This window comes from Hypomesus transpacificus, chromosome 13 (genome assembly GCF_021917145.1).
Source record: "Hypomesus transpacificus isolate Combined female chromosome 13, fHypTra1, whole genome shotgun sequence".
NCBI classification, from domain to species: Eukaryota; Metazoa; Chordata; class Actinopteri; order Osmeriformes; family Osmeridae; genus Hypomesus; species Hypomesus transpacificus.
The window spans coordinates 2,575,677-2,603,210 of NC_061072.1; the positions used below are offsets into that span (position 1 = coordinate 2,575,677).

At 41.4% G+C, this 27,534-nt stretch overlaps 1 protein-coding gene across 2 annotated transcripts; it reads left to right on the top strand.

The window, feature by feature from the left end:
• The first annotated feature begins 1,374 nt into the window (after positions 1–1,374).
• bub3 (BUB3 mitotic checkpoint protein) lies at positions 1,375–26,475 on the top strand. Of its 2 annotated transcripts, none has more exons than XM_047032721.1 (7): positions 1,375–1,456; positions 2,576–2,770; positions 2,931–3,000; positions 6,625–6,776; positions 19,082–19,240; positions 19,317–19,494; positions 25,915–26,475. In XM_047032721.1, the coding sequence occupies exons 1-7, from the start codon at positions 1,418–1,420 to the stop codon at positions 26,133–26,135; spliced, it is 1,014 nt and encodes a 337-aa protein (XP_046888677.1). In that variant the 5' UTR covers positions 1,375–1,417; the 3' UTR covers positions 26,136–26,475. The 2 variants fall into 2 exon arrangements, with proteins under 2 accessions (XP_046888677.1, XP_046888678.1); XM_047032722.1 differs by lacking the exon at positions 1,375–1,456 and adding an exon at positions 1,609–1,893.
• The last annotated feature ends 1,059 nt before the right edge of the window (positions 26,476–27,534 follow it).

The following is a 27,534-nucleotide window of genomic DNA, read 5'->3' on the forward strand; positions in this document are numbered from 1 at the left end:
CCTCAGAATGCGATGTCGTGGAGCAAGAATGTTGGTTCGCGTATACCGTTTGAATTACGAATTTTAAGGATTTTGTGTTGAAAATAGCATCTGATATTTACACAGATAACAGACATCCTTCTCTTGAATTCAACAACAAAGACGGTGCAAGAATGTTGGTTCGCGTATACCGTTTGAATTACGAATTTTAAGGATTTTGTGTTGAAAATAGCATCTGATATTTACACAGATAACAGACATCCTTCTCTTGAATTCAACAACAAAGACGGTATAATGTGTAGTGATGTGTCGTTCGTGAACGATTCGTTCATTTTGAACGAATCCTTATAAGGACTCGGGAGTAACGAGTCCTCTCAACGAGTGATTCGTTCATTTCCCGACTCGGTCTTTCTACGAGTCTTTGGATCATTTTTCACGTGACCTGCATAGGCTCTGTAGCTAGAGGAAACGAACGATTCGTTCCTTTCCCGACTCGGTCTTTCTACGAGTCTTTGGATCATTTTTCACGTGACCTGTATAGGCTGTAGCAAGAGGAAACAAACGATTCGTTGCTTTCCCGACTCGGTCTTTCTACGAGTCTTTGGATCATTTTTCACGTGACCTGCATAGGCTCTGTAGCTAGAGGAAACGAATGATTAGTTCCTTCCCCGACTCGGTCTTTCTACGAGTCTTTGGATCCTTTTTTCACGTGACCCGCATTGTATTTTTTAGTAGAGGAAACAGTTTCCTTATTCCCTTTTGCGTGGCCGCTGTTTTAGTAAGACGTGAATGAATGATATTCGCTCAAGTCATCATACTGACTGGTTTTGTTATTTTCACTTTACATTTACACTTACAGTTTAGTGCAGTGTAATTGTTTGACGTGATAATTAAATGCTAGTGTGATAATACATGACCAAATCATACAAACTCATGATACATTATTTTAATGCAGGAATTTATTTTGAAATAGTATTTGCTGGTGCACATGTCATGCACTAACCTACAGTGGACGTATAGGGGCTATACGTCCTTTGCAGTGGACGTATAGCCCCCTAGCCCCCAACCCCCCCCCCCCCCCCCCCCCCCTGAAATGAACAAATGACTCGAAAAAAGATTCGTTCATTTTACTGAACGAGATTCAAAGAACCGAATCAGTAAAAAGAACCGAACTTCCCATCACTAATAATGTGAGACTTCTGTCTCCCCTTCTTTTGGATGCGATATCAAGACGAAATACTTCACTCTTTGAATCGCGCGCGCTCCCGCGAAGGGGGTGCCAATCCAGAGAGTCATGCATCGGGTGATACGGCACTGCATGAAGTCGAACGCACCTGCGACAGCTCCCGAGTGCTCTCTGACGTCAGCGTCTGAAATCGCTCACTTATTTCGTTCACTCACTGCGGAAATGCAGTGCACTCACTGCCGTTCATAGTGAATGAGTGAACGAGTTAGCGGTTCCAGACACAGCCAGAAGGTGAGTTCGACATGGACTGCAGCTGCATGAAACTACTGGCGGCGAGAGTAGCCGCTTGCAGTCGGGGAGGAGTTAAAAACGGCTCTGAAGTCGGACATTCCAGCTTCTCGTGGTTTGCTGCGTTGACGTCAGTCATGGCCGATCAAGCGCTGTTTGCTTTGCGGCGCTGCATGAAGTCAGTCATGTCGAACGCACCTAATGTGTTGTATTCGGAAACGGAAGTGTAAGGGAATAACGACGAATCAAAGCTTAGGCGGGAACATGGGTTATTCGTTGTATCCAATCAAATCCCACATATCGCAACAGAGCAACTCCAGGTTAGCAATTGTGCTGTCCACTTCTAACAGCACACGGTAGTGTGAAGCGAGTGCACATAGCAAGTGAATATTGTTTAGAATAAAGATCGTAAGCAAAGTTACATTTCTACAACAAAAACGGTGAGTATAGTTTGCGGCGATGAACATATCCATCTCTTACCAACACTAGTAATGACGTGCTGTTTAGCGCTAGGCGGGAGTAGGTTAAAGATAGCAGGGCTTAGCATGGATTCTGCGGTTGTAGACGGTTTTTAGCTAGTACTAAACAAATTGATTTGAAACATTCCGAAACTCTTATGCACTACCTAGCGTTCTGTTTGTCATTTAATTCAGATGAGCTAACATGTTAAGTTAACATTTTGCTTAGGTAGCTCCAGTACCAGTAGCTCTCCGTCTTTGGTACTGTAGGGAACATTGGTTGCTAGCTAGCATAGCAAGTTAGCTAACTAGCCTCGCAGTCTGTTAGCATCCTAATGTTAGCCACCTTATATGTAGCTAGGTAATAAGCTATCTGTCAAAATAGCTGGAATGTTCCACATTCAGCTACGTATTAGCACTACGTGGGAAAAGTTAACTACCTAAAGCATCAGTATGACCTCTGTTTGAATTTCTGGCCAACGTCACCATGCATGTGACATGTTTTTGTTTATTTTTAACTAAGTTAGCTAGCAAACTTGAGTCGTTCTGGAATTCAACTGCCTCATTAATTGGATATGACTAGATACTAGACTACACGTTTATTGTGTTAGGATACAAGTGGCCTGTCTGATTACTTCAGTGTCATTGTTACCTATTTCCACAGATGACTGGGTCAAACGAGTACAAGCTTAACCAGGGCCCAGAAGACAGCATCTCTGCTGTGAAATTCAGCCCTAGTACAGCCCAATTTCTATTGGTATCCTCCTGGGACTCTACTGTCCGCCTTTATGATGTTGGGGGGAACTCCATGAGGATGAAGTATCAACACTCAGCGCCTGTTCTAGATTGTGCTTTTTATGTAAGCATGAAGACTGTTTATAAGTATACTAAAACAGTACATTGCTATAGTTGCTAAAAGTCTTATTTTAAACCTGGCAACTACTGCAGGTCTGTACACCATCATTATAGTCACACTCTTGAACATGAAGGAACATTTAGACATATCTTCTGTGTTTTAGGATCCTACACATTCCTGGAGTGGAGGTTTAGACACTCAGCTGAAAACCCATGATCTCAACACAGATCAAGGTATGTCTGCCACATCTATTCATTTATTAACCTGACTACGGTCCAGGCCTGCTGCCCTGTCCACCCCCAGTTACTGCGCACCAAATTTTAACAAATGTATTTTTTAGACTGATACACATGTAATACTAACTACTTACTAACCGAACGGTCGAGGTTAGTAAATTGTTTATTCTATGGCATTTTTAGCTCTTTTCATTTTGTAAATGAAAATAAATGATAGGCTAATTGTAGCTAGCTCTCAAGTCTTACATTTACATTTAGTCATTTAGCAGACGCTCTTATCCAGAGCAACTTACAGGGACATTCCCCCCCGAGGCAAGTAGGGTGAAGTGCCTTGCCCAAGGACACAACGTCATTTGGCACAGCGGGGAATCGATCCGGCAACCTTCTGATTACTAGCCCAACTCCCTCACCACTCAGTCATCTGACCCCCTAGTGTCTTCCAGAAGTCTTCTCACAGTGTGTTTCAGGTGTTGCCTAGCACCCAATTACTTTTGATAGAAAGCGGACAACACGGTTCTGCTAAAATGGCTTTAATTCCAACACAAATAAAGACTCTTTTAGAAAGTTAACAATTTCTTTGTCGCTCTTGATGTCTTCATTATCATCTGGATAGTAAAACTCGGCTGAATCCTCTATCGCTCATTTTGAAGATGACGTCAGAGCAGGGCAATAATAATCCGTATCAGACCGCAGACCGGCGATGAGGTCAATACGCGGCTGGCATGATTACCCATTAGCCAATCAGAACGCTTGCACTGTCGTTGCCATATAATAAATCGTTTGAAAGCTACGATTCTTGTGGTTGTACTTATGGAAACCATTTCGAGATCAAGTCGCAACAGCAAGTATTGCCAATGTCTTTGTCCAGTCACAAATATGTAAACGAAGCAAACGCAAACTATTCTACTCACCCTCAAAGGTTCCGCCTGGTCCAGGTATGCAAACAATCCGAACAAAAATGGACTGGTTACATTCCCAAAAGTCCAAACTATCTAACACGTCGACTAGTTTGACATTATATCCAAACATAGCCACAAAGTTGTTGCTTCATTCTGCCTTCCCCATTTCAATTTTCGCACTCTCTCACGCTCATACAAAGAGCTGTGGTTCCAATATTTACAATTGGAGAGTGTGAAGATGGCCGCTACACTCTGCCCTTTCGATTGACACCTTGTTTGAGCCAATAGGAACTTCCATGACCGGTTTACAGCACTCTACAGCCAACTAGATCTGTGTGTCCTGCCCCCCCACACTCTTTCTAAATTAATTTCTCAAACTGGCTTTGACTGGCTCTGAAATGAGCTTGTTAGCCTTGTAGCTAAGGAGATGCTGAAAATGCTAATACCCAACATGCTAGGTATCTGTGGAGCCTTCAAATAAAAGTCCCAGGCGTAATGTGGCTACAGAAGTCAGGTGGCTGAGCGGTGAGGGAGTCGGGCTAGTAATCAGAAGGTTGCCAGATCAATTCCCCGCCATGCCAAATGACGTTGTGTCCTTGGGCAAGGCACTTCACCTTACTTGCCTCGGGGGGAATGTCCCTGTACTTACTGTAAGTCGCTCTGGATAAGAGTGTCTGCTAAATGACTTAATGTAATGTAAATGTAATGTAATATTGATAAAGCACTCCAATGTGTTCATGCTTCAGTTTTTGCGTTGCAGCTATACTAATGGGGGATTTAGCCATTTATATATGATAGTTTTAAGTACCACCTTTCATTAAAGATAACAATTATGAAAAATAATACCTTTTTATCCTAAGTATTTGACCTTGGTTACAAATTGTCATTTTGGAGTCTCCAAAAGGCCCTTTTAGAAAACGCCTGGATTGTACTCTTCTAAAAACGTGTCAATTATGAATATATTGTGGTATTATGTTTGACTTTTGACTTAAATTGGTTAAGGCTTCAAGCTTTGGTCTAATTCTGTCTTCCAGCAAATACCTACCACCTCTAGGCCTCTTCAGGCCTCTGTTTTGAAAACGAATTCTCGGCAGAGATGGAAACGTTCAGTTTCCTTGTGTTTAAGCTTCTATTACTCAACACCAGTAGGACTTACACGGGTCCTGACAACAGGGGAAATAACTTCAGTGTCACCTTTCAAAAGAGACCATTCACATGCATGTACTCCAAATGGTTCAAGAACAGCTTTCAATTTACTTTGGCTACGCTTTTTAGGCGTTTTCAGGCAAATTTAACAGGATGTTTAAAAATGTAAAGGAGACACTGACAGCAGAACCGAATTTACCTTGTCACAGTTGCATAACGGCAAGTGGGTAAAATAGACATACAGTGAACTTTAAAGTCCATTGACACCTCTTTCCTATGCAAATCTCACAATATTTTTTTTTGTTGCTGTAAAACGGTTGGTTTTGAAAGAGCCACCCAACAGAATTACAAACAGAATTACAAAGAACCTTTTTCAAGGATATTGAAAATTGACTGTGGTCGTAAATGCAGTGTTCCAGGCTGTACAGGGAATGCTGACACTTTTCAGAGTCTTCCCAAGGAACCAAACACTCGACGGGCTGTGATGTTTGTCTATGAGAAGATCCCTGTGCAGTTCGACCCCTCAATTACACATTTGCTCGAACCATTTCACCGAGGACAGTTTTGAAAACCTGGGACAATGTAAAGCAGGATTTGCTATGGAGCTGTTGCTGAAGAGGTGCTGTTCCAACCTTATATTCATCACAACCGCAAGCTATAGTATGAATTCATCGCTAACAGTTATTAGCAATGCTAACGTATCCTGTATCTATCGTGGGTAGAATGTGTGATGATTTTGTTTATTGGCAATGGGGCTAACATTATTTCATGTTCCTGACTGTTTCATTTGAATAAATAACCTCTGTATGTAAATCTACATTTCACGATGCATGTTTGTCCAAATATTTGTCAGGTGAAGCTGACAAATCACGACAAGAGTTGAATCACGATAGTTTGGTTGCTAAGCTGTAATGTTACCCACCTAAGTCGATCTTGTTTGCTTCGACAACAGAAGTGGAAACAACTAACGTTATAATTTCAAATGTTATCTCGTCAATCTACATTCCCATTTAGTCATTTAGCAGACGCTCTTATCCAGTACAAGGACATTCTCCCCGAGTTAAGTAGGGTGAAGTGCCTTGCCCAAGGACACAACGTCATTTGGCATGGCTGGGAATCGAACCAACAACCTTCTAATTAATAGACTGACTCCCTAACCACTCAGCCATCTGACCCCAATCTGTTGAAAATAGTGTTGTGTAGGCACAATAGATTTATTTTTACGTTTATATTTCAAGTCTCCACCTTCAATTTGGTTTCAGTGAGTGCTGTTGGTCGTGTTGCGTCTTCACAGCTTCATTCGTTGTAAACCAACCAATCAGTGCGAAGCTCATCTATATATTCACGAGCATACCATAAAAGGGAGAAAACCTCTCGTTTTTTCACAGGGTGCATATGGGCGCATAGAACAGCACCCGGGCCATTTTCATCCCAACCAATGTTACATACCCTATTCGGAGAACTTAAGGAAATACCCCCCAAAAAACTGTCAATGACCCATTTAATGGTACAACACTATGCATGCTGATCTCCTGCACATAATGAGATTGTATTGTACTTTTACCTCCTCAAACAGATACTATAGTTGGGACACATGATGCTCCCATTCGTTGTGTAGAGTACTGCCCAGAGGTCAACGTGATGGTTACAGGAAGTTGGGACAGATCAGTTCGGCTGTGGGACCCTCGGACACCATGTAATGCTGGCACCTTTAGCCAGCCTGAAAAGGTAAGGCAACCGTTACAAGCCTTTCCATCTAACAAGTATAGCAAAATGATAAGGTGAGCTAAACTAATTTTTCATCACTATCAAGAGTTAAAAAAAACAGTTGAAGGCATTGTCTTCTACAATTAACATTTACATTTATGCATTTAGCAGACGCTTTTATCCAAAGCGACTTCCAAGAGTGAGCTTTACAAAAGTGCATAGGTCATTGATCATAACGAGGTAGCCAAAACATGAAGCATACATTGTGAATACCAAATAAGTCCCAAAGGAAAGAACCATAAGAGCAATAACGCTACACTATGTTCATGGCTTGTTTGGTCATTGTAAAGAAGTTGTCAGCCATCCCAAGGTACACATACACCTCATGGTTTTCAGTGTTTCCCCTATGTTGATTTTACCGTGGCGGCCGTGATTGTTAGAGCGCATGTCGGAGAATAGCACAGACGCGCTTCACAGCGCAGTTGAGATTGCGCGTGTGCATCCTTGAGAACTGAAAGTCGTATAATTTATGTTGTCAGTTCATTTAAGCCTGTTAATGTATTAGTCAATAGTTCTTGCAAATTTTAATTAAGTTAACTGGTGATTGTCGTTGTTTGTATTCTTCCCCTGCTAGCGAAATTGCACGTCTGTTGATTCGATAGCGATTGCTGCCCTTGCTCACGTTTGTATTTTAGGTGCATTATTATGCTTAAGTAGCCTAGTTTTAATTAATAAATAGTGGGTATATTGTTATTATTTGCTACAGAATGCTTAGCCTATCAAGATCAAATGAAGCAGACAGTGTACATGCTTCCGAGTGGCCTACCTTAATCTGTAGGCTAGGCCACTGCATTTACAATAAGTTGTTATGTCAATTATTAATTGGCAGCATTTATGCCATTTAGAACATACTGTAAGGTGTCTTTAAGTATGCAAATTTCATTTATTTAGGGGAAATAGGACGAAAACATGTGCAATATTACATTAGCTATTAGATTAAGATGCTACGAAATATAGGGTTAGCACTTTGTTTTGGCCGGGGGGGGGGGGGGTGGTGTTAGACCTGACCTGCCCCCACTGCAAAAAAAAAATCCTAGGGGAAACACTGGTTTAATAGGGGGCTAGTTTGTGCAATAGACTAATGCGTTCTGCAGAGAAGGGAGACTGGCGTTAGTCAAGGTTTGGAATGGAAGGGAGAACAGGACAACAGCGAATATTACCATAACTTTTTTTGGACGCCGTAGTTAAGGTGGCAGGCGTTTCTTTCTTGCTTAACTGAAAAGTGCTGCTAGAAACCCTGCACTTAAATGAGTTAGGCTGAGCATTTCATCAAATGTTTTTCCTTGACCCATCCAATTAAAAAATGTGCTTGTCCTGGACAGGTTGAACAGGGTACCTGCGGATCCTAAGTCTTAAATTCCTTAATGTAAAAATAAGGCCATAATTAGTAGGGGTGGGGGAAAAATCGAATCGCATTTGAATCACGGTTCAGTCTTGTAGCGATTCATATCAATAAAAATAAAAGAAACGCGTAACAATTAGTTTACTGAACAGCAAGAAAACCAATACATTTCAATGTTTTGATGCATTGGGATTTTTTTCTTCAACACTTAACTGCCTATCACAGTCAAATAGGAACAAGTAACACTAACCGGCAAACTGGAATCAAATGTAAGTGTATATATATTAAATCGAAATTAGATAAAAAAATTGAAAGAATCGTGAATCGATTTTTAATCAAATCGTGACCCCAAGAATCGATCCGAATCGTGAGGTGCCAAAAGATTCCCACTCCTAATAATTAGCATTAAAAAGTCTTACATTTGTGTCAAAGGCCTTAAAAGTCCAACTGAGCTGATATAATGAAGATTATTTTATTTTCACTGGTTTCTTTTTGAAATCATGTTACAAAAATGTGTTCCTCTGTTTATATATATTTTAAAGCGGAACCAACAATAGATGATTGGTTGGGGTCACTAGGTGCACAAACTGAATATGACTAGGGCACATCCCAATGTCCACCCTCACAGAATTTGAGGCTCGTTCTCGCTGAGTTAGTAAAGGCTTTGGGCTGTCCCACGGTCAAATCGTCAAGTGCACAAGGGCTCTTTCCCAGAAATGTTTTGCCCTTTACCCACCCTTTTCAAGGGTTACCAGGGGAAGCCCCGAAGCGAAAACAAACCCACCTCATAAGACAAGAAGAACGGTAAACAAACAAGCAACCAACCCTGACGTAAACATTATAAATAAAAGTTAACATGTAACTTTAAACACAAAACTCATTGATGGTTAATATAGCCAAAATAGTGTATATAGTGTGTAGTTTGTCCTTTGATGATAAATTCCAAATATGCTTTCATCAGATTTGATCCAACAAAATTAAACTACTATTTTGCCGTTAATGCAGTAAAGTGCAGTCCCATTCAATGTATAGCATTTTGAGCCCTTGCAACCTCTTGCAATCATTTACTAGGTAATGCCAAGCAAGTCTGTGAGGGTTCAGTGCTTAGGGTTTTGGGGGGACATTGGGATTGGGCTATACGTGAAGAAAAGTTTGTGTTTTAAACCTTGGGGAAGTTCAAATTTACTGAACTGGTTACATAGGCCTAAACCCAGTTTTGCAGTGTGGTTAGAACAAGTGTGTGCAAGTGTACATTTTGTAAGAACATTTTAAAACTCTGAATGATGGGGATTAAAGCTTTCAGTGCAGTCACTACTGCCTAATGTTTAGTCAGTTGCGCAAACACTGGGATATGTTCACGAGTGCTACCAATAGTCTGGATGAACTCAGAACTCAGAGACTGACGTTGTACTTCTGTGAGGACTACTGTATTCCAACACGCACCAGGGTAAACTTCAACAATGACTAGCCTTGGTTCTCTGCAAAACTCATTAAGTTGAGGTTGGTGAAGGAGCAAGCGTTTAGGGGTGGGGATAGATAGATTTAAGGAGTCAAAGAACAGGTTTAGCAAGGCGGCGAGAGAGGCTAAACGGCTGTACTAAGACTGACACCTGAACGAGTTCTACTGCAGATTTGAAAGACAATTGGACTGTCCTGAAATGCACCTCCCCACCCAAGAGGCCCCCCACCACACTGACGACTCTCCATTCAGGAGAGATAAACAAATAGCCTTTTCAAGAGGCAGAACCCCTGCAAAGCAGCTGGACCGGACTCTGTCTCTCCAGCCACTCTCAAGCACTGCACTAACCAGCTGTCTCCGGTGTTCACCACCATCTTCAACACCTCTTTGGAGAAATGCCATGTCTCAAGGCCTGTCTCAAGTCCTCCACCATCATCCCTGTGCTCAAAAAGCCAAGGCCAAACAGGACATAATGACTCCAGACCGGTCGCCCTGACCTCTGTGGTAATTAAGTCTTTTGAGCGCCTGGTGCTGGCACACCTCAAAGCCATCACAGAGCCAACAGGTGTGTGGACGACGCAGTTAACATGGCCCTCCACTTCACCCTACAGCACCTGGACTCCCTAGCATCCTACGCCAGGATCCTGTTTGTGGACTTCAGCTCTGCCTTCAACACCATCATCCCCGCCCTGCTTCAGGACAAGCTTTCCCAGCTGAACATGCCCAACTCCACCTGCAGGTGGATCACAGACTTCCTGTCTGACAGGAAGCAGTGCGTTAAGCTGGGAACACACGTCTCTGACTCACGGTCCATCACCACCGGATCTCCTCAGGGCTGAGTCCTTTCCCCTCTGCTCTTCTCCTTGTACACCAACAGCTGCACCTCCAGTCATCCGTCCGTCTTCTGAAGTTTGCAGACGACACCACCCTCATTGGGCTCATTTCTGACGGGAACAAGTCTTATTACAGGTGGGAAGCTGACAACCTGGTGACCTGGTGCAGCCAGAATAACTTACAGCTCAATGGGCCTCATTCACCAAATGTACAATTGAAAGCTGACATTTTTGTGCAAAATAAGTAGTTCTACCTTTTTCGTCCGTTCTAATTTAAAATGGAATATTTCATAAAATGTTTCAACTAAATATTTCATAATTTTACACATTTCTTTTTTAATTATAAATACACACTACACTTACACATCGTTCATTTGTAAAGCACTTGGAATTTCCATTGTGTGAATTGTGCTGGCCTATATAAAGACAGTATTTTACAATCGCTATTGTCGCGTTTTCCTAGTTTCCTAAACTCTTGACATAGTTAGCACAACATCCGTCTGTGTTGGCTATACAATTAACACATTTTTTTGTTGCTTTGACACAAAATGCATAGAATAAATACAAATCTTAAATACTTGAACTTCTTTTACACACAAGCTCAACCAAGACCAAAACAATTGATTTGTACTGCCCAATTTACCAATGCTTTCACACTGTATGTCGGAACAGATAACATCCTGTTCAGAACCTAAATTATTGGCTAAAGCCAATCAAGTGAACAGTTGTTCATATTGTATATTGAAACACAAACATATCCCCTGTATTTTATTCCATTGCTACTGAGAAACAGCTGGTTGAATTCATGCAAATACTCTAAATCACAGCTGATTCCCAACTAGGAAACACTCAGGTTTTGAGGTTCTTTCTATCGCATTACCATAAGGTGTATATACAGTAAGAGGACCTTTTTGGGCTAATCTTATATGGAAAAAGAATAATACAGAGAAACACGAAGAAAGAATATATAATGCCTGCACGAGGGAGAGGAAGACAAGTACCAGGACAAGGGAGAGGAGTCGGGCAAGGGAGAGGGAGAGGAGTTAAAATGTGTGGTGGTGCTCAGAGAAGGGCCAGAGCTAGGGTAACTGATGAAATATTGTAAATGGCAGCTATGTTGCATATTTCCTGCAGTAATGTCCTGTTGCAACTGAAGCCTTTACTGCAGCATTTGTTTCTGTCCTCATTTTTTCAATACAGTAACCATACATTGTATAAAGCTACTCTGAGATGGGTCATACATTTTTTGTTCTGAATTTCTGCAACAAAAGAAACAAAATGCATGCATTTACTGAACCCAACAAAATGAACATGTAAAGAGGCTTAAAAAAGAAACTGCATTGCAACACAATCCATGATCCATATACTGTGAGACCTGACACATATACTGTATGATAGAATGCAGTTTCTGTAATTTCATTTTATGTTAGTGTTTTTTATAACATTGTGCTATGATTGATTAAATGTTCCTGTTGAAAGCGAATGTGTGTTAGTGTTTTGGTAGACACGAGGGCTGCAACTAACGATTATTTTGGTAATCGTCTATTTTTTCGATTAATCGACTAATCTAATGATTATTTATCATTAGATTAGTCACCCCCCCCCCCCCCCCCCCCCAAAAAAAAAAGAATGACAAATGTTGAAATTTGAATTCAAATGTATTTGAGTCACAAGTTGTGTAAACATAAAAATAGTAATACAAATTAAAGTGCAAAAATGCTTTTAAAAGTGAAGTGCAAACAAGTTTTAATTAATGTTGGCTCATCATATTTTTGTATAATGCTAGAGTAGATCTCTCGTAATTGTGTTAATATGAAATTATGATTTTTCCACAATATTTAGTTTGATGAATGCTAAGTGGAAGAGGTTAACTATTCAGAACGAACGAAAAGACAGGCTACTCTGATAATTCACTGATTAACTAGCGTCACTGTGTCCAATCCCGACCGGTTTTTAGCTAACATTCTGATAAAATGCCACTTCAAATATTGAAAAAAATTATTGTATCACGTTTTCAGCTGATTTTCTGATTTCACGTTAAGCTTTAACTTCTTACCTTTCGAGCTAAATATTGTAAACAAAATTAGAGTTAGCTTATCCTTTACTAGAGCCGGTAAAAAGACCCTGAAGACCCTGGCGCCGGTAAATTAGCTGTGCGCTACCCTTGTCCAAACCCGACTGCACTTATACTCGTACTAAACACTCGCTGCTGCTGTTTTTTGGGGACATTAACTTGATCCAGGGTCACCAAACTGACCATAATGCTGTCAATATATACGGGGACAATAAGGTATCACGCTTCAACATCTCCAAACTATGCGATAAAATCTGAATTTGACTGTTTACCACCACCTGCTGGATGTTTTGTTGAACTCTTCTCATGTCAGAGTAAAAAGCGTCGCCCGAGCGTCGCCTGAGTGGTCTTTTGGCTTTCTCTCATCAATGTAACTTTCCTAAATTATTTAGACATGTAAACGTCCATATATGTATATGAAATTTGACACGTAGATTGTTTGGTATGCCTAAAATAATATTACTTACACTTTGCTAGCGATTGCAAAAGAAAATGGTGGCAAAAAGACCGGAAACTGGGTGTCCAAACACCGTTCGGGTTTGGACAACAGTAGTTTACAGCGGTCGGGATTGGACACAGTGACGTTACATTGCACGTAACATAACTGAAGTTGCGTTAGCAAGCATCCTCCATGAGACGTTCTGATAATTCACTGATTAACTACATTGCACGTAAAATAACTGAAATAGCGTTAGCAAGCATCCTCCATGAGACGTTCTGATAATTCACTGATAAACTACATTGCATGTAAAATAACTGAAATAGCGTTAGCAAGCATCCTCCATGAGACATTCTTATAATTCACTGATTAACTACATTGCACGTAAAATAACTGAAATAGCGTTAGCAAGCATCCTCCATGAGACGTTCTGTTTTCCAACATGTAAGCGTAAATCTTACGATAAGTTAACAAGGCTTCAAATGTTCATGCAATGCCGTGGTGCTTGAATGAAATGCTAATTCCATTTAACAGATGTTGCATTGTACTTTTTTATTTGGTTTGCTGGTAAAATATTCCCTTACTTCCGACTTTTGAAGCTCTCGGTCTAACTTGTTTCGGCTCTCCCACACTCTGTTCCGCCATGATTCAAAAAAGTTATTCTTCTTTGCCTTGGTGTATGAACGTCTATGCCTTGGTGCGACAGTGTAAGCGATACTGCCCCCTGCACTTCCGGTAGGGCAGTGCAATGCTGAGTGAAAATTACCGGCAGCTCTGAATCTTTTTATAATATATATATGTATAATATATGACGCGTCGACGATAAAAATCCACGTCGACAATTTTTCACAAACGACGTAGTCGATTTTGTCGACTATTCGTTGCAGCTCCAGTAGACACATGGTGTATTGTTATGGTATTTTTGTGTTATAAAAATGGGTGTTTGAGTTTAGTTTACAATGTGTGATTTTCAGCATGAAATTAACAGTTTTGCCAATTGTGTGTGGTAGGTGTGTAGGTGCATTAAGAGTGAGAGTAACATGTAAACTTGTTAGTTGCATTGAAAAGATTATCATAGCGATTGTAAAAAAACTGTAAACTAGCCTTGCTTTGCCTTCAATTCAAATCAATTATGTTAACAGGGAACTTTGCCATCAAATATGTGACTTATCACTATTTATAGGCCCAAAGTAGGCTTATTCCGCACACTAGGACTACACCACACATTGGCAGATTTATTGCTGCTGCAAAATGTTGCAGCGTCCTGGCCGTGGAACAGTGGACCAGCTTTATACCCTCCGCGGAGTCCTGGAGGGTACATGGGAGTTCGCCCAACCAGTCTACACATGTTTTGTGGATTTGGAAAAGGCGTTCGACCGTGTCCCTCGGGGGCTCATGTGGGGGGTGCTCCGAGAGTACGGGGTACCGGATTTCCTGATCGGGGCTGTCCGGTCCCTGTACGACCGGTGCCAGAGTTTGGTCCGCATTGCCGGTAGTAAGTCGAACTTGTTTCTGGTGAGGGTTGGACTCCGCCAGGGCTGCCCTATGTCACCGATTCTGTTCATTACCTATATGGACAGAATTTCTAGGCGCAGCCAGGGTGTTGAGGGGGTCCGGTTTGGTGACCTCAGGATCGGGTCGCTGCTTTTTGCGGATGATGTGGTCCTGTTGGCTTCATCGGGCCGTGACCTTCAGCTCTCACTGGAGCGGTTCGCAACTGAATGTGAAGCGGCTGGGATGCGAATCAGCACCTCCAAATCTGAGGCCATGGTAATCGACCGGAAAAGGGTGTAGTGCCATCTCCGGGTCGGGGAGGAGATCCTGAACCAAGCGGAGGAGTTCAAGTATCTCGGGGTCTTGTTCACGAGTGAGGGAAGAATGGAGCGCGAGGTCGACAGGCGGATCGGTGCGGCGTCCGCAGTGATGCGGGCTCTGCATCGGTCCGTCGTGGTGAAGAAGGAGCTGAGTCGAAAGGCGAAGCTCTCTATTTACCAGTCGATCTACGTTCCTACCCTCACCTATGGTCACGAACTATGGGTAGTGACCGAAAGAACGAGATCGCGAATACAAGCGGCCGAAATGAGCTTTCTCCGCAGGGTGTCCGGGCTCTCCCTTAGAGATAGGGTGAGAAGCTCGGTCATCCGGGAGGGGCTCAGAGTAGAACCGCTGCTCCTCCGCGTCGAGAGGAGCCAGCTGAGGTGGCTCGGGCATCTGATTAGGATGCCTCCTGGACGCCTCCCTGGTGAGGTTTTCCGGGTACGTCCCACTGGGAAGAGGCCCCGGGGAAGACCCAGGACACGCTGGAGGGACTATGTCTCTCGGCTGGCCTGGGAACGCCTCGGGGTCCCCCAGGAAGAGCTGGCGGAAGTGGCCGGGGGGAGGGAAGTCTGGGCCTCCCTGCTTAGGTCGCTGCCCCCGCGACCCGATCCCCGGACAAGCGGCAGATGACGGACGGACGGACGGGCAAAATGTTGCAGAGCGTTCCCTGAGGGAACACATCTTCCTTGACCATACCGATTTATTTGCAGAGAGCGACGAGTAGGCTACTTGTTGGAACACTTTAGGCTACCAAGAGCAGTCCTCATAGATATTTGTAACAGTCAACTGATTTCTAGGCTGTTTTTTTGCCAAAGAATTCAGATTAAAGTTAAACCATTAATTTTTTCACTTAATCAGTTTTGCACACTTCTCCAGATACAGCGTTCACTGCATGAATAATTGCATTCCATGCATCGGTTTTATTTACTGCTTTGTATCCATAGCTGACGCTATTAAATATTGTGTCGTTTGTCGCTAACTTTTTGCAGCTGTACCTCCACTTCAGAATTAAGTTTTTCTGTTTTTTGTCGAGGCCTCCACCGTCTTTACCACGTCGTTTTGACATTTATCTGAGTGTGCACACGGCCCTGCCATATCATGCCCTTTTATGGGAATTAACGGGGCGTTTACCTATGGTAAATAGGAGCAACGGGTCACAAGCTTTCAACTTACGAAATATTGGGATTCATCATTTTAATAACACAACTGACAACAATTCTGCTGTTCAAGAACAATTCATGAATCCCACGTAGATTTTCTTAAATAGAAAGTTCCTAAGATAAATTTAAGAAATAATTTAGGAAGATATTGGTGAATGAGGCCCAATGCTCTTAAGACAGTGGAGATGGTTGTGGACTTCAGGAAGAATACAGCCCCTCTCACCCTGTGAGACTCCCCAGTCAACACTGTGGAGTCCTTCCGCTTCTTGGGCACTATCCTCTCCCAGGACCTCAAGTGGGAACTGAACATCAGCTCGCTCACCAAGAAAGCACAACAGAGGATGTACTTCTTACAGCAGCTGAAGAAATTCAACCTGCCACAGACATTGATGGTACACAGCCATCATTGAGTCCATCCTCACCACCTCCATCACCGTCTGGTACGCTGCTGCCAAGGACAAGAGCAGACTACAGCGTATCATCCGCATTGCTGAGAAGGTGATCGGCTGCAATCTGTCTAGCCTCGAGGACCTGCACACCTCGAGGACCCTGAGGCGAGGGAAGAAGATTGTGGCCGACTCCTCCCACACTGGACACACTCTGTTCCAGCTACTCCCCTCCGGCAGAAGGCTGCGGTCCATCAGGACCAAAACCTCACGCCACAAGAACAGTTTCTTTCCATCTGCTACTGGCCTCTTCAACAAGGCCAAGGACTCCTACTGACATTTAACTATCTATTATTAGTCCATCTGACACCTGTTGCACGCACAAGCCACCTTATTTACACTATTGCCCATTCATATTAATATTCTTATTTTTATATATATTTTATTTATATTTGGTGGGGCTGTCCCCACTTAGTCGACTAGTCGATTTTCTGGTCGATATGCTCTTGGTCGACTAAGATTTTTTTTTTTTGTCGAGCTGCCATATGGCAGTGTGAGATCTGATTCCCGCTTGCGTCATCATTGTTGAATTAACGAAATGTTCAACAGAAGTTGTAGATTATATTATTTCAGACAAATAAACAAACTCAAAAAATATAGAATTTAAAAGAAAAGGTGTTACTGTTTTCCCTTTTGTTAATCTGCGCTTTGTTTTGGTTTGGTATTTTTTACACGGCACGAGCACAATTGGCTGCAGAACTACATACTCTGCCATAGCCTACTTTGTCGGTGTTATTAGTCAAAATGGCAAAGAAATCTGTGGTATGGCAGTATTTCATTAAAGTACATGTATAAAGTACCGGGTGACTTGAAAAACGTTGAATGCAAACTCTGCCAACAACGGTTTATTTTTCATAGTTCAACATCGGATATGATGTAGCCTACCACCCGAAAAACGTAAGTTGGCCTAGCCCTACTTCGCTCATGCTAACGCGCTGGGTTGAAAAATGAATATGCCTATTATACGAATCACATTATCTGCTCCGGCCAAGACAATATATCTTTCTATATTGCAACGTTCCCCACTCAGCTTCTACGTAAGTTCACATGCTGCAAGTTTTCAGGCAGTGAAATGATGATTTGCATGTTAAACAAACAATATTTTGTAGTACATTGTAAGAGATACTAAATACCATCGGCATTCAGTTACAACAGGACTGGTGATGCGAGTCTTGTTATTAGTAGGCTATTAGCTGCTGAATCTGCAATGTCCAGCAGCCACTGAGTCAGATTGCGAAAATTCGTTGGTGTGTTTTTGTTGACGTTTTAGTCGAGTTTTGGTCGACCAAAGAAAATCCTAGTCGGGGACAGCCCTAATATTTGGTGGCGAAGCGGCAAAGCCACTTAAGTTTTTCTACCTTTTCTTCTTCTTATTAATCATCCTCTCCCATTGGAGTCTGGCAGCCCCTAGAACTGTATGGTAAAAAGTTTGGCACACTCATTAAGCACAGTCCCCCTTTATTTTCACCAAGTTTCATGTCAACAATGAGGTACCATTGGATTCCCTGGGTCAAGACGAGTTCAATGACGTCAATTTCCGGTTATGTTGATTTTCCGCCATTTAGAAATTTAAGGAAAGGTTTTTTCGCTTCTCCTCCTTACATTTTTGTCAAATCTTCGCCAGAATTGGCACACATCATCATCACAGCAACCCTCACCAAAAATTTAGAAAGTATTTTTGGTTTTTAAAACCGTTTGTCCGGTACAGCCAATCAAAATCGGCAGCTAAGACACCAAACAGGAAGTTGGGTCTTATCTCAGCAAAACCTTGGGAAATCAACACCAAACTTGGTATGATGACTTGGAACCCTCATATGAGGATATCCAAACAATTTGGTGTCATGTGATCACTGGGCGTGGCCTCAGGATGCCAAAATGTGTTTTGGCCAATAACTGTTGATTCCTTTGTCTCATGATATCTTGGGACATCCCATATGTGACACATGATAACTTGTGATAACAGCCGAATTAATGCGGCAGCCATTTTGAATTACAGAAAACTTTTTTTCTTTACTCCTCCTACAAATGTTTTCCAATCTTCACCAAATTTGGCAGAGATCATCTTCAGACCAAGTCTCACCAAAGCCATTATGTTTATGGATTTTCAAAACCGTTTGCCCGGTAAAGCCAATCAAAATATGCCATTCGCCAGCAAACAGGAAGTTGGGTCGTATCTTATCAAATCTTTGATGGATTCACACCAAACTTGTTGTGTGTACTCGTAACCCTCTTCTGAGAATGTCTAACATGTTTTCTCAGTCATATGACTGCTTGGCCACTTTATTGCTGCTTGCAGCTACATTTTATAATTAACATTTTAAATTGTTAGCTGTTAACTGTTAGCTCCTAGGATTAGTTAGACTACTGTACTTTTATACTTTTTGATTGAAGATCCGTATATGTTTTAATGTTTGCACCTTCAGGCCACAGTAAATACCCTGTTTGTGTAAACCCAAATGGCGAATAAAAGCAAATTCTGATTCTGAAGACTTATGTTGCAATTTATTTTTCAATAAACAATGTCCCATAAGGATGGTAACTGGTATTTTGTGCTCAAATTTTGTTTAAATTAAACTAGTCTTAAATGTAATACTGCGTGCTATTAAAAATGTCTTAAATCCAACTGTCCTAAACCTGCAGATACCCTGAGTACCTATGAATGTAATGTGTTATGTGCATCTTTCATTGTGCAAAGGTGTATACTCTATCTGTGGCGGGAGACAGGGTGATTGTGGGGACCGCAGGCAGAAGGGTACTGGTTTGGGACCTCAGGAACATGGGTTATGTCCAGCAGAGGAGAGAGTCCAGTCTCAAGTACCAAACACGTTGCATTCGAGCCTTCCCCAACAAGCAGGTAAACCCCAGTTGTCCCCTGAGTTTGTCTATTCTTAATTGAGCATATCATGAAAAGTCTTCTGCCTTTGCTGTAGGGCTATGTTCTGAGTTCAATCGAAGGCCGTGTGGCCGTGGAGTACCTGGACCCAAGCCAGGAGGTTCAGAAGAAGAAGTATGCCTTTAAGTGCCACAGGCTGAAGGAGAATGGAATTGAACAGGTTTACCCTGTCAATGCAATCTCGTTTCACAGTGTCCACAACACATTTGCCACAGGTACACCGTCTTGCTGGTTGTTCTGAATGTATGTTTCTGATATGGAATGGTTTTGCTTATGCATGCAGCCTTTATTGGCTTCAATTAAGCCATAATTGACTTAATTGCCTTGGGGGAATGTCTCTATACTTATTCTAAGTCGCTCTGGATAAGAGCGTCTGCTAAATGACTAAATGTAATGTAATTGAGTTTAGGGCTGAAACAATTTGTCAACTTTATCGGTAACTAAATAATAAAACATTGTCAACAAATATTTCTGTTGACAAGTTGTTTGATCTCATATGACCTATTTTAAGGGCTTGCAATAAAGCAATTTGATCAATGTGTGACAATATAGCACTAGACTGTAACACTCCCGAATGCAATCCAGTAAAAGACGAGACGACACAGTGCTTATGAGAATGTCGGAGTGCAAACAAAGCCGAACTAGCAGGGTGTGGGAAAGTTTTACAAAACGTCAAACCCAAAAATGCCTTCGTTTTGTAATACATTAAACGTTAAAACATTTTTGCCACTGGCCCCGACACTTACTGGCCCCCCTCCAAAAGATGTAATTTCTAATTGTTACAACAAAACCCAAAGACTTATACGTTTTGTTATTCTGTAAACATGTTTAACCATTTATTATGAACACATCCTGGATATAAAAATAACAAAAATGAAATCACATTTCTAATCATAAAAAATTATAAAAAGGTAGGTCAGCATAACAATTGACTTTTTAACCTCAAACATGATGTGGTCTCTCCCCTGCTGACAGCCATCTCTGCACAACTCTGTCTGGCTGAAACTGTGAAACCTCTTGTCTCAATGCTAATATATAAAAGCTTCCATAGCATTTCATCAGTACGATACTGAGTACCGAAGTCTAAACCATTCTTCTGCTGCAGTTCAATAGCTTGGGGGAACGAGGCGAATGGCTGATCCGTCTTAATTACGTGACATGCCGTTGTTCTAAGTTGTGCAATAATAGGATGGGCATCTGCATTAAAATTCCTGACCAGCATTGTCAACGGCCCGGAAGACGGATGGTCAATCACCCGCTTAGCTGTCATGCAAACCAGGTGCTGTCTGCTATTTGCATGGCTGGTCAGGGATTGTTTTCGAAAATTGTCGGTGCCTGTGTATAAAGGCCCACTTTTGTCTGCTTTAGACGGGAACATATGACAGACGACACGGCATCTTACTTCCATAAAAAAAAGTTGTGTCCGTTTGAGCTTGTAGCTCTCCTTTGCCACCATCTTCACTTTACTGTCTCACGCCAGTCTTGTGCCAGTTAAAAAATGTATTGAGATTAGAGAATTACAATTCTTCACTCTTCAACCACTCTTCACTCACTACTCAACTCTTGATTTACCAACTGTGCACCCAACGAGCTGAAAATTTATTTATGCATTTAGCAGATAGCAAAACATGAAAGATGTTAACTTTAACAATGCGATTTTCTTTTTTTAATCAGTAATTTGCACTGTCCCGACGTTACGTTCTACTGGCCCTGGGCCATCATCGGGCCATCGTTATTGTCGAGCCCTGATGCGGGGCGGAACTTAGCTTTATTTGATTCCATAATCAGGGTTCCCGCGGGGTCTTAAAAAGTCTTAAATTCTGAACTTTAAATTTAAGGCCTTAAAACTTCTTAAAAACTTCCATATTTTCATCCGAGGTCTTAAATTTCATTTAGTGAAATTTCACTCAATTTCATAAAAGGTTTTAGCCTCGTTAGTTTCCAGAAACGCAGGCTGCAGAAAGTTATTAGAAGGTAGCAAAAAAGTATTGAGTCGTAGCCTACAAAGCGAGTCTTTGCTACAAACAAAACCTGCAGAACGCTGGCCTCAGAACGTTGGTTCGGTGTGTTGTATTTCTTTCTGGAGGATAGTCTATTGGTGTTGGTATGTACGCGGTGATAAAACTACAAATCCTGTGATAACTGCAATACCTGAATGCGAAATACGCCGGCGCTGCATGAAGTCGAACGCACCAATGGCTAGATCACAGCGATTTCCGCTGTTGGTTACAAGCAGTACCCTGCTCCAGGTACGAGGCTGCAAACTTTGCCCCCAAAAAATTCAATTCGGTTACTAATGTGATTGCTTTATCTGAATATTAAATTTATGCTTTTTTAATTAATTCCATTCATAGAAATTACATGTTTTTTTCAGAATGTCTTTTGATTGAATTATTTTTGGGGTCATGCGTTGTGTAGGTCTTAAATTTCTATCTTTATGGTCTTAAAATGTCCTAAAAAGGTCTTACATTTGACTTACTGAAACCTGCAAGAACCCTGCATATCCCTATGACATCAGTGTTTTAGTACTCGAGACCAGTCTTGAGACCACATTTTGAAGGTCTCGTCTGAATAATTTTTACTCCCTCTCAGACAGAGGACTCTGGATTTTCTTTCAAGACCACAATTGCGGGAATATCATTTTCCTGTGCATTGATTAATTTAATATCATTATTGTAATTGGATGTAAACACGCTTCAAATGCAACCAAGAACTTACTCATTCTAATTTGAAATTACCCTGATTACCCCCTCGCACCCCAAAAGTGAATGAAGAAGATGGGTGAAACAGTGGCTGTCTGAAGATGTTGGCCAAATAAGCTATAAATAAATGTGGTTACCTGAACCACAAAGAGTTTACAATACCGTCCAAAAGAAAACACACGGCTTGTGTAAAGAGACACTAACTGAGACGACTGGGACTAGGCCTACATCAAACTTTTCCGGCGGTTAGAAAGAAAACATAAAAAAAAGGTAAGCTAGGTTTAAGTCTAGCAAAGCTAGCTACCTAACGTTTTCAATCTGCCTCTGTACCAAAACTCTTCAGAAATCTCTTCCCCCGTTACACAAAGAAATTTAGCGAGTATTAGCTAAACTTTATGTAACATGCTGTATGTTTCAGGGCGTTAGTTTCAGTTGCTTGTCAGATATTGTTTGTGATAAAGAGCCAGGCCACATAAAGCTATGTAGCTAATGATGAATATAAAGTTATGTTACATCGTTAACTCATGTCAGCTGCATACCTCTCCTGACTTAATAATGCTAAGTTAAATGCCGCGGTACCGCGCTCCTTCACTTGGGTGAGAGAGAGATGTAAAAGCAGAGTCCGAGTACTAGCCTAATGCGCCTCTAAGATTTTTATTTATTTAAATAGGCTGTTTTGATTGGCCATAAGCACACAGCACTACTTTATAAGTGCTCATTTGTTGTTCAGATACACAGTTACAGATCCAATCTTAACTTTTTACCTAGTCAAACCCTTGTGTATTTTGAGTGGTCTGGGCTTGACTCGGTCTCGCCCTGTCTTGGTCTTGACTCGGTCTCGCCCCCTCAAAGTCTTGGTCTTGTCTTGGTATCGATACACTCTGGTCTGCAACACTATATGACATACAAAAGGAGACATGGAGAAAATCTCCTTTTGTAAAGTTCTGTTAGCCTGACGTTGTCATACTCATAATTCTAGTCAGAATATGAGTCTGAAAACTCTCCGTTGGGCTGTGACTACGGGCCGTGTTTCAACCGAACTCGTAAAACAAATGCCTCTCGCTCAATTGGATAGACCTACAACCAATCAGAGCAACGTAATATGTTGTTTGTTGAAAACGAATTCAACCCAAGCGCTCTTTCGTGACGTTGTTTATTACGTTACTGTTGATCATCTGTCCATCATCGTATAAAGCCCGCCCTGGCAATTCATTGGTCCGTCCCGATTCTGGTTTTCTGTAGTTGTCCCCAATACGAGACCCTCCAGACCCAACTTCCCGAACACATTTTTTTGTGGCCGGGGAGAAGTTGGGCTGGCAGCCAGGCTAAAGTTCTGTCACTGTAAGTAAAAAATACGTCACGCCGTGTTGCATGTTTTGACGTCGCCGCCATCTTTGCAGGAACACACCCTTTCCAGCCGGACCAGTAGAAATATGGGAACTTAAATTCCCATGGCTCCTGCCTTAATATCTTCGCTTAATATCTAACTTCTTTTAGATACTCATGACAACATAAGCTAAAAGCACCTCTAATTAAGGAGAGTAAAGCCAGTTTATGAATTTTTTTAATGGGGGGGGGGTAATTCAAGTTGTTCCAATAATCACTACAATGGTCACTACTTTTAAACAAAAATATATATTTCTAATAAGGGGTGCTCCAATCATTATCGGCCGATAATCATTTTAAATTCTCAGATGGGTACCCACTATAAAAGCTGATCAAAAGAGCCAATTTTGTATTAATTTTTTACTGTGCACTTTATTGCCCATGGTCCTTTATCTCCTACCTAAATGCAGAGAAAAATGTGAAACAATATTTTGACTGGCCTTTTATGTTGCAGATTTTATAGTTTTACAGTAAAAATGTATAAATACTCTGTTTATTCCGTTTTTGTAATTTATTATTCGGCAGGATGGATACATTTGTTTATTTATAAGCGGTTATCAATAACCCAGCGTAGGGTGCTATGGTTTATGTTGCGGCTCTAAAAAGCGTCTCTAAGAAAGAGAGTGGAATATGTTAAACATGTTTCCTGCCACTAAATAAACAGTTGATTTTAATTATCATCTCTTCATTGTTATAGTTAATATACATTGTTGTTAAGATTAGCTAAATAGATAATGCTACATGATAAATAAAAGACTTCAAATTGACCCCTTATTCAGAATCAGAAAGGGGTTTAATCGCCATGAAAGTTTGCACAGACAAGGAATTTACTTTGACAGGAAGGTGCATACATTCAACATGTAGGGATCATAAATCTTGAATAGTGGTGTACAAGTCCTAACTATACTAACAGTACAAGGTCTAACTAATACTAAGGGGCTGTAAGAATTTGGGATTTAAAATAAATGAATACAAACAGTGCTCGGTATCAACCGATACTGCTTCGAGGGATCGGTGATCGGCCCCCAAAATCCTGATCGGAGCACCCCAAATTTTTTATGTGCTGTTCTACATTCCCCACAGAATTTTGTATATTTCATATGCTCTACGTTTTCCTCTGTTGTAATGAGTGGTTGAAAATTAAGTTGTATGGATGGAGAAGATTATTGTGTAAATTGTTGTTTGAAATCTTCTTGATAAGGGATGATTTTCTCTTAAATAATCATGCATACATTTATATAATTAGTAGAGCTGTCAAACGATTAAAATATTTAATCGCGATTAATCGCATCAATGTCATAGTTAACTCGCGATTAATCTCAATTAATCGCACATTTGTATCTATTTTAAATGTCCCTTGATTTCTTTTTCATCCATTCTTTTTTCTAATTGTAATGCTCTTATCGACATGGAAAAGTGGTTCGGATTGCTTTGTGCAAATGTTTTTTTTTAATTGAAAACAACATTGCAATCGCCTGGCTTTGACGAGCAGGCGGAGAATTCGCATCAGCTGTGTGCTTGGCTGTGTGCCATCAAAATTATATTTTCGACTCCACGACGTGCTGCGATGATAGCTCATTCCCTCCGGCTCAGTTCACAACGACAGAACACACTGATCACTTTGGTCTTGTCAATGGAACCATTTGGCAACCTTTTAAAAGTAAACTTTCCATTCAGAATCTTATTGGCATCCATTTCGGCGTCTGGCGCTGGCAATAAACTCAAAACATAACGTTAGCCTACTACCAGAGAATGTCTAATATCCGTAAACGGGCTCTGCTACGACTGTTTAGCCGGCTCGCAAGCCCAAACAAGTGGTTGTGGCGTGCCTGTTGTTTTGTTTCTGGTCTAGCTAGATCCGGTGTGGTATTGTAGTTTTTCTAACGTCAGTGGTTGTTGCAACAGAATGTGAAAAAAAACTAAAAAGTTTGCTAGGTCAAAAAGAGCGTTAATCGCGCGAAAAAAAAATTGACGCCGTTAATTTGGGTGTGCGTTAATGCCGTTAATAACGCGTTAAACTGACAGCACTAATAATTAGAAAGCCCTTTTCTTCAATATGGTATAAACAGTTCAGGTGTATGAATTAATATGAAAATGTATGAAAATACGAATATGCATGCATGCATGCCTCGATACACAACTGATTCGGGACAACCTTTAGAAAATGGCGCCCCAACAAAACAATGTTGTAATTTACCCAGAATTAAATGCGGCGTGAAGTCAACTTCGCATTCTCTATTTGGCAGAATGCTGTGTCAGCCAGTTACTTGTTAATGCAATTAATTCAGTGGTGGTTGACTAGGGTGGGTGATTAGCCAAATATTTTTTCTAATAATCATTAGAATAGTTGATTATCAAAATAATTGTTTGTTGCTGCCCGATTTAAGGTTCAATCCATAATCATTCTTAACCTATTACTTTCCTTTGCAGATTACTTTCATGTGACCTGTTGCATTTGTGTAGGGAAAGTTATAATAGCTGCTCTCATTATTACTGTTTTTCTTTTAAGAACCAGTGTATTGACCTTAAGCCTCTCCTTGTAATAAGGTGGCTCGGACGGGTTTGTGAACATCTGGGACCCCTTCAACAAGAAGCGTCTGTGCCAGTTCCACCGCTATCCCACCAGCATCGCCTCACTGGCCTTCAGCAATGACGGCTCCACGCTGGCCATTGCCTCCTCCTATATGCAGGAGCAGGGAGACATTAGCCACCCGGAGGACGCCATCTTCATCCGCCAAGTCACAGATGCTGAGACTAAGCCCAAGTAAATTCCAGCAGGACGTCCTCGCGATGGTGTCTAGACTATGCTCTTGCCTCGTGTTTGTGAAACAACAGTCAAGAAGAAATTGTGGCACTCACTGGTCTGTATCTTGCTCCGTTCTGTTTTTTTTCCGATATCCGACAGTTTACAGGCAGATGACCATTTGAGAAAATGCATCCCTACACTGATGATTGTCTTGGAAAGTGTATAATACAACATTCTTGATTTCCTATAATAAATAGTTTGTTTTTAAATGTAGAAGTAAAGTAACATTTCGTAATCTTGTGAATACAATGTATATTTTCTTTTTTTTATGCAACAATGCAATAAATTTGGTTTGAAATACAGCTTAATTATAGTAATTGTTAACGTTATAAACACTGGAGGTTCTCCTTATTGAGGTTTATTGCTCCCACAGATGGAAGACGTTTAAGGTACAATTGTGATGAGACAGAGCTACAGTGAGGGAAATGATTATTTGATCCCCCGCTGATTTTGTTATGTTTGCCCACTGACAAAAAAAAACGATCAGTCTATAATTTAATGCTAGGTTTATTTGAACAATGAGAGACAGAATAACCAAATCAAATCAAATTTATTTGTATAGCCCTTTTTACACGCAAGCATGTCACAGAGGGCTTCACATGCGCCCATAGAACTGCCCCTCAACCAACCTAAACCCTCAAGGAAGACAAGGAAAAACTCCCAGAAAAACTCCCACCGGGAGAAAAAATGGAAGAAACCTTGGGAGGAGCAATTCAGAGAGGGATCCCCTCCTCCAGAGACGGTTGGTAAGAGAGAGGAGCAGAACACAAGCTAAACATAGTCATACAGTGTCAATGGGTTTTGAAACACCAAAATCCATTGTTCGGCTTTATAGACGTTGGATGGGACCGGGAAACTCGCTGTTGGCTGTCATGGAGACTGGATTCCGGGTGACGACCTGGTTCAGCGTAGGCAGACCGACGACCAAGCAGGTCCTGACAGCTCAAACCCCCCACACCACAGGGAATGTGTGGGGGGGGGACAGAGAGGAGAGCAGGGATTAGAGAATGCCAGGAGCAGCTAACAGTTACAGTCATAATAGAATGAGATCCCCACCGGTCAAGTGTGGACTAGTGCAGCAATTTAACAGAGCAAAAAGGGTATTTGATGCAGCCCCACACACCAAAACAACGACAGCCCCCCTCAGTTGGAACATGAAATCTGTTCCAGGGGAAAGAACTCTAAAGTAGGTTATACTTATACGAATAAGGATGAAAACAACCAGTCCCCCGTTGTCTCCAACTAGTAATAAAAACTATAACAGTAACAATATACAGCAACGGAACTATAATAATAATAATACTAACAATATACAGTAACAGGTTTACTTTATTTGTAACATCTAGCTGGGCAATGTGAAC

What these genes read in the sequence shown, in the direction of transcription:
- bub3 (XM_047032721.1), top strand. Translation starts at nt 1,418, where the DNA reads ATGAGTGAACGAGTTAGCGGTTCCAGACACAGCCAGAAG. An exon ending in GTTCCAGACACAGCCAGAAG is followed by an intron (nt 1,457 to 2,575) that starts GTGAGTTCGACA and finishes CTATTTCCACAG; the next exon opens with ATGACTGGGTCAAACGAGTA. An exon ending in TTCTAGATTGTGCTTTTTAT is followed by an intron (nt 2,771 to 2,930) that starts GTAAGCATGAAG and finishes TCTGTGTTTTAG; the next exon opens with GATCCTACACATTCCTGGAG.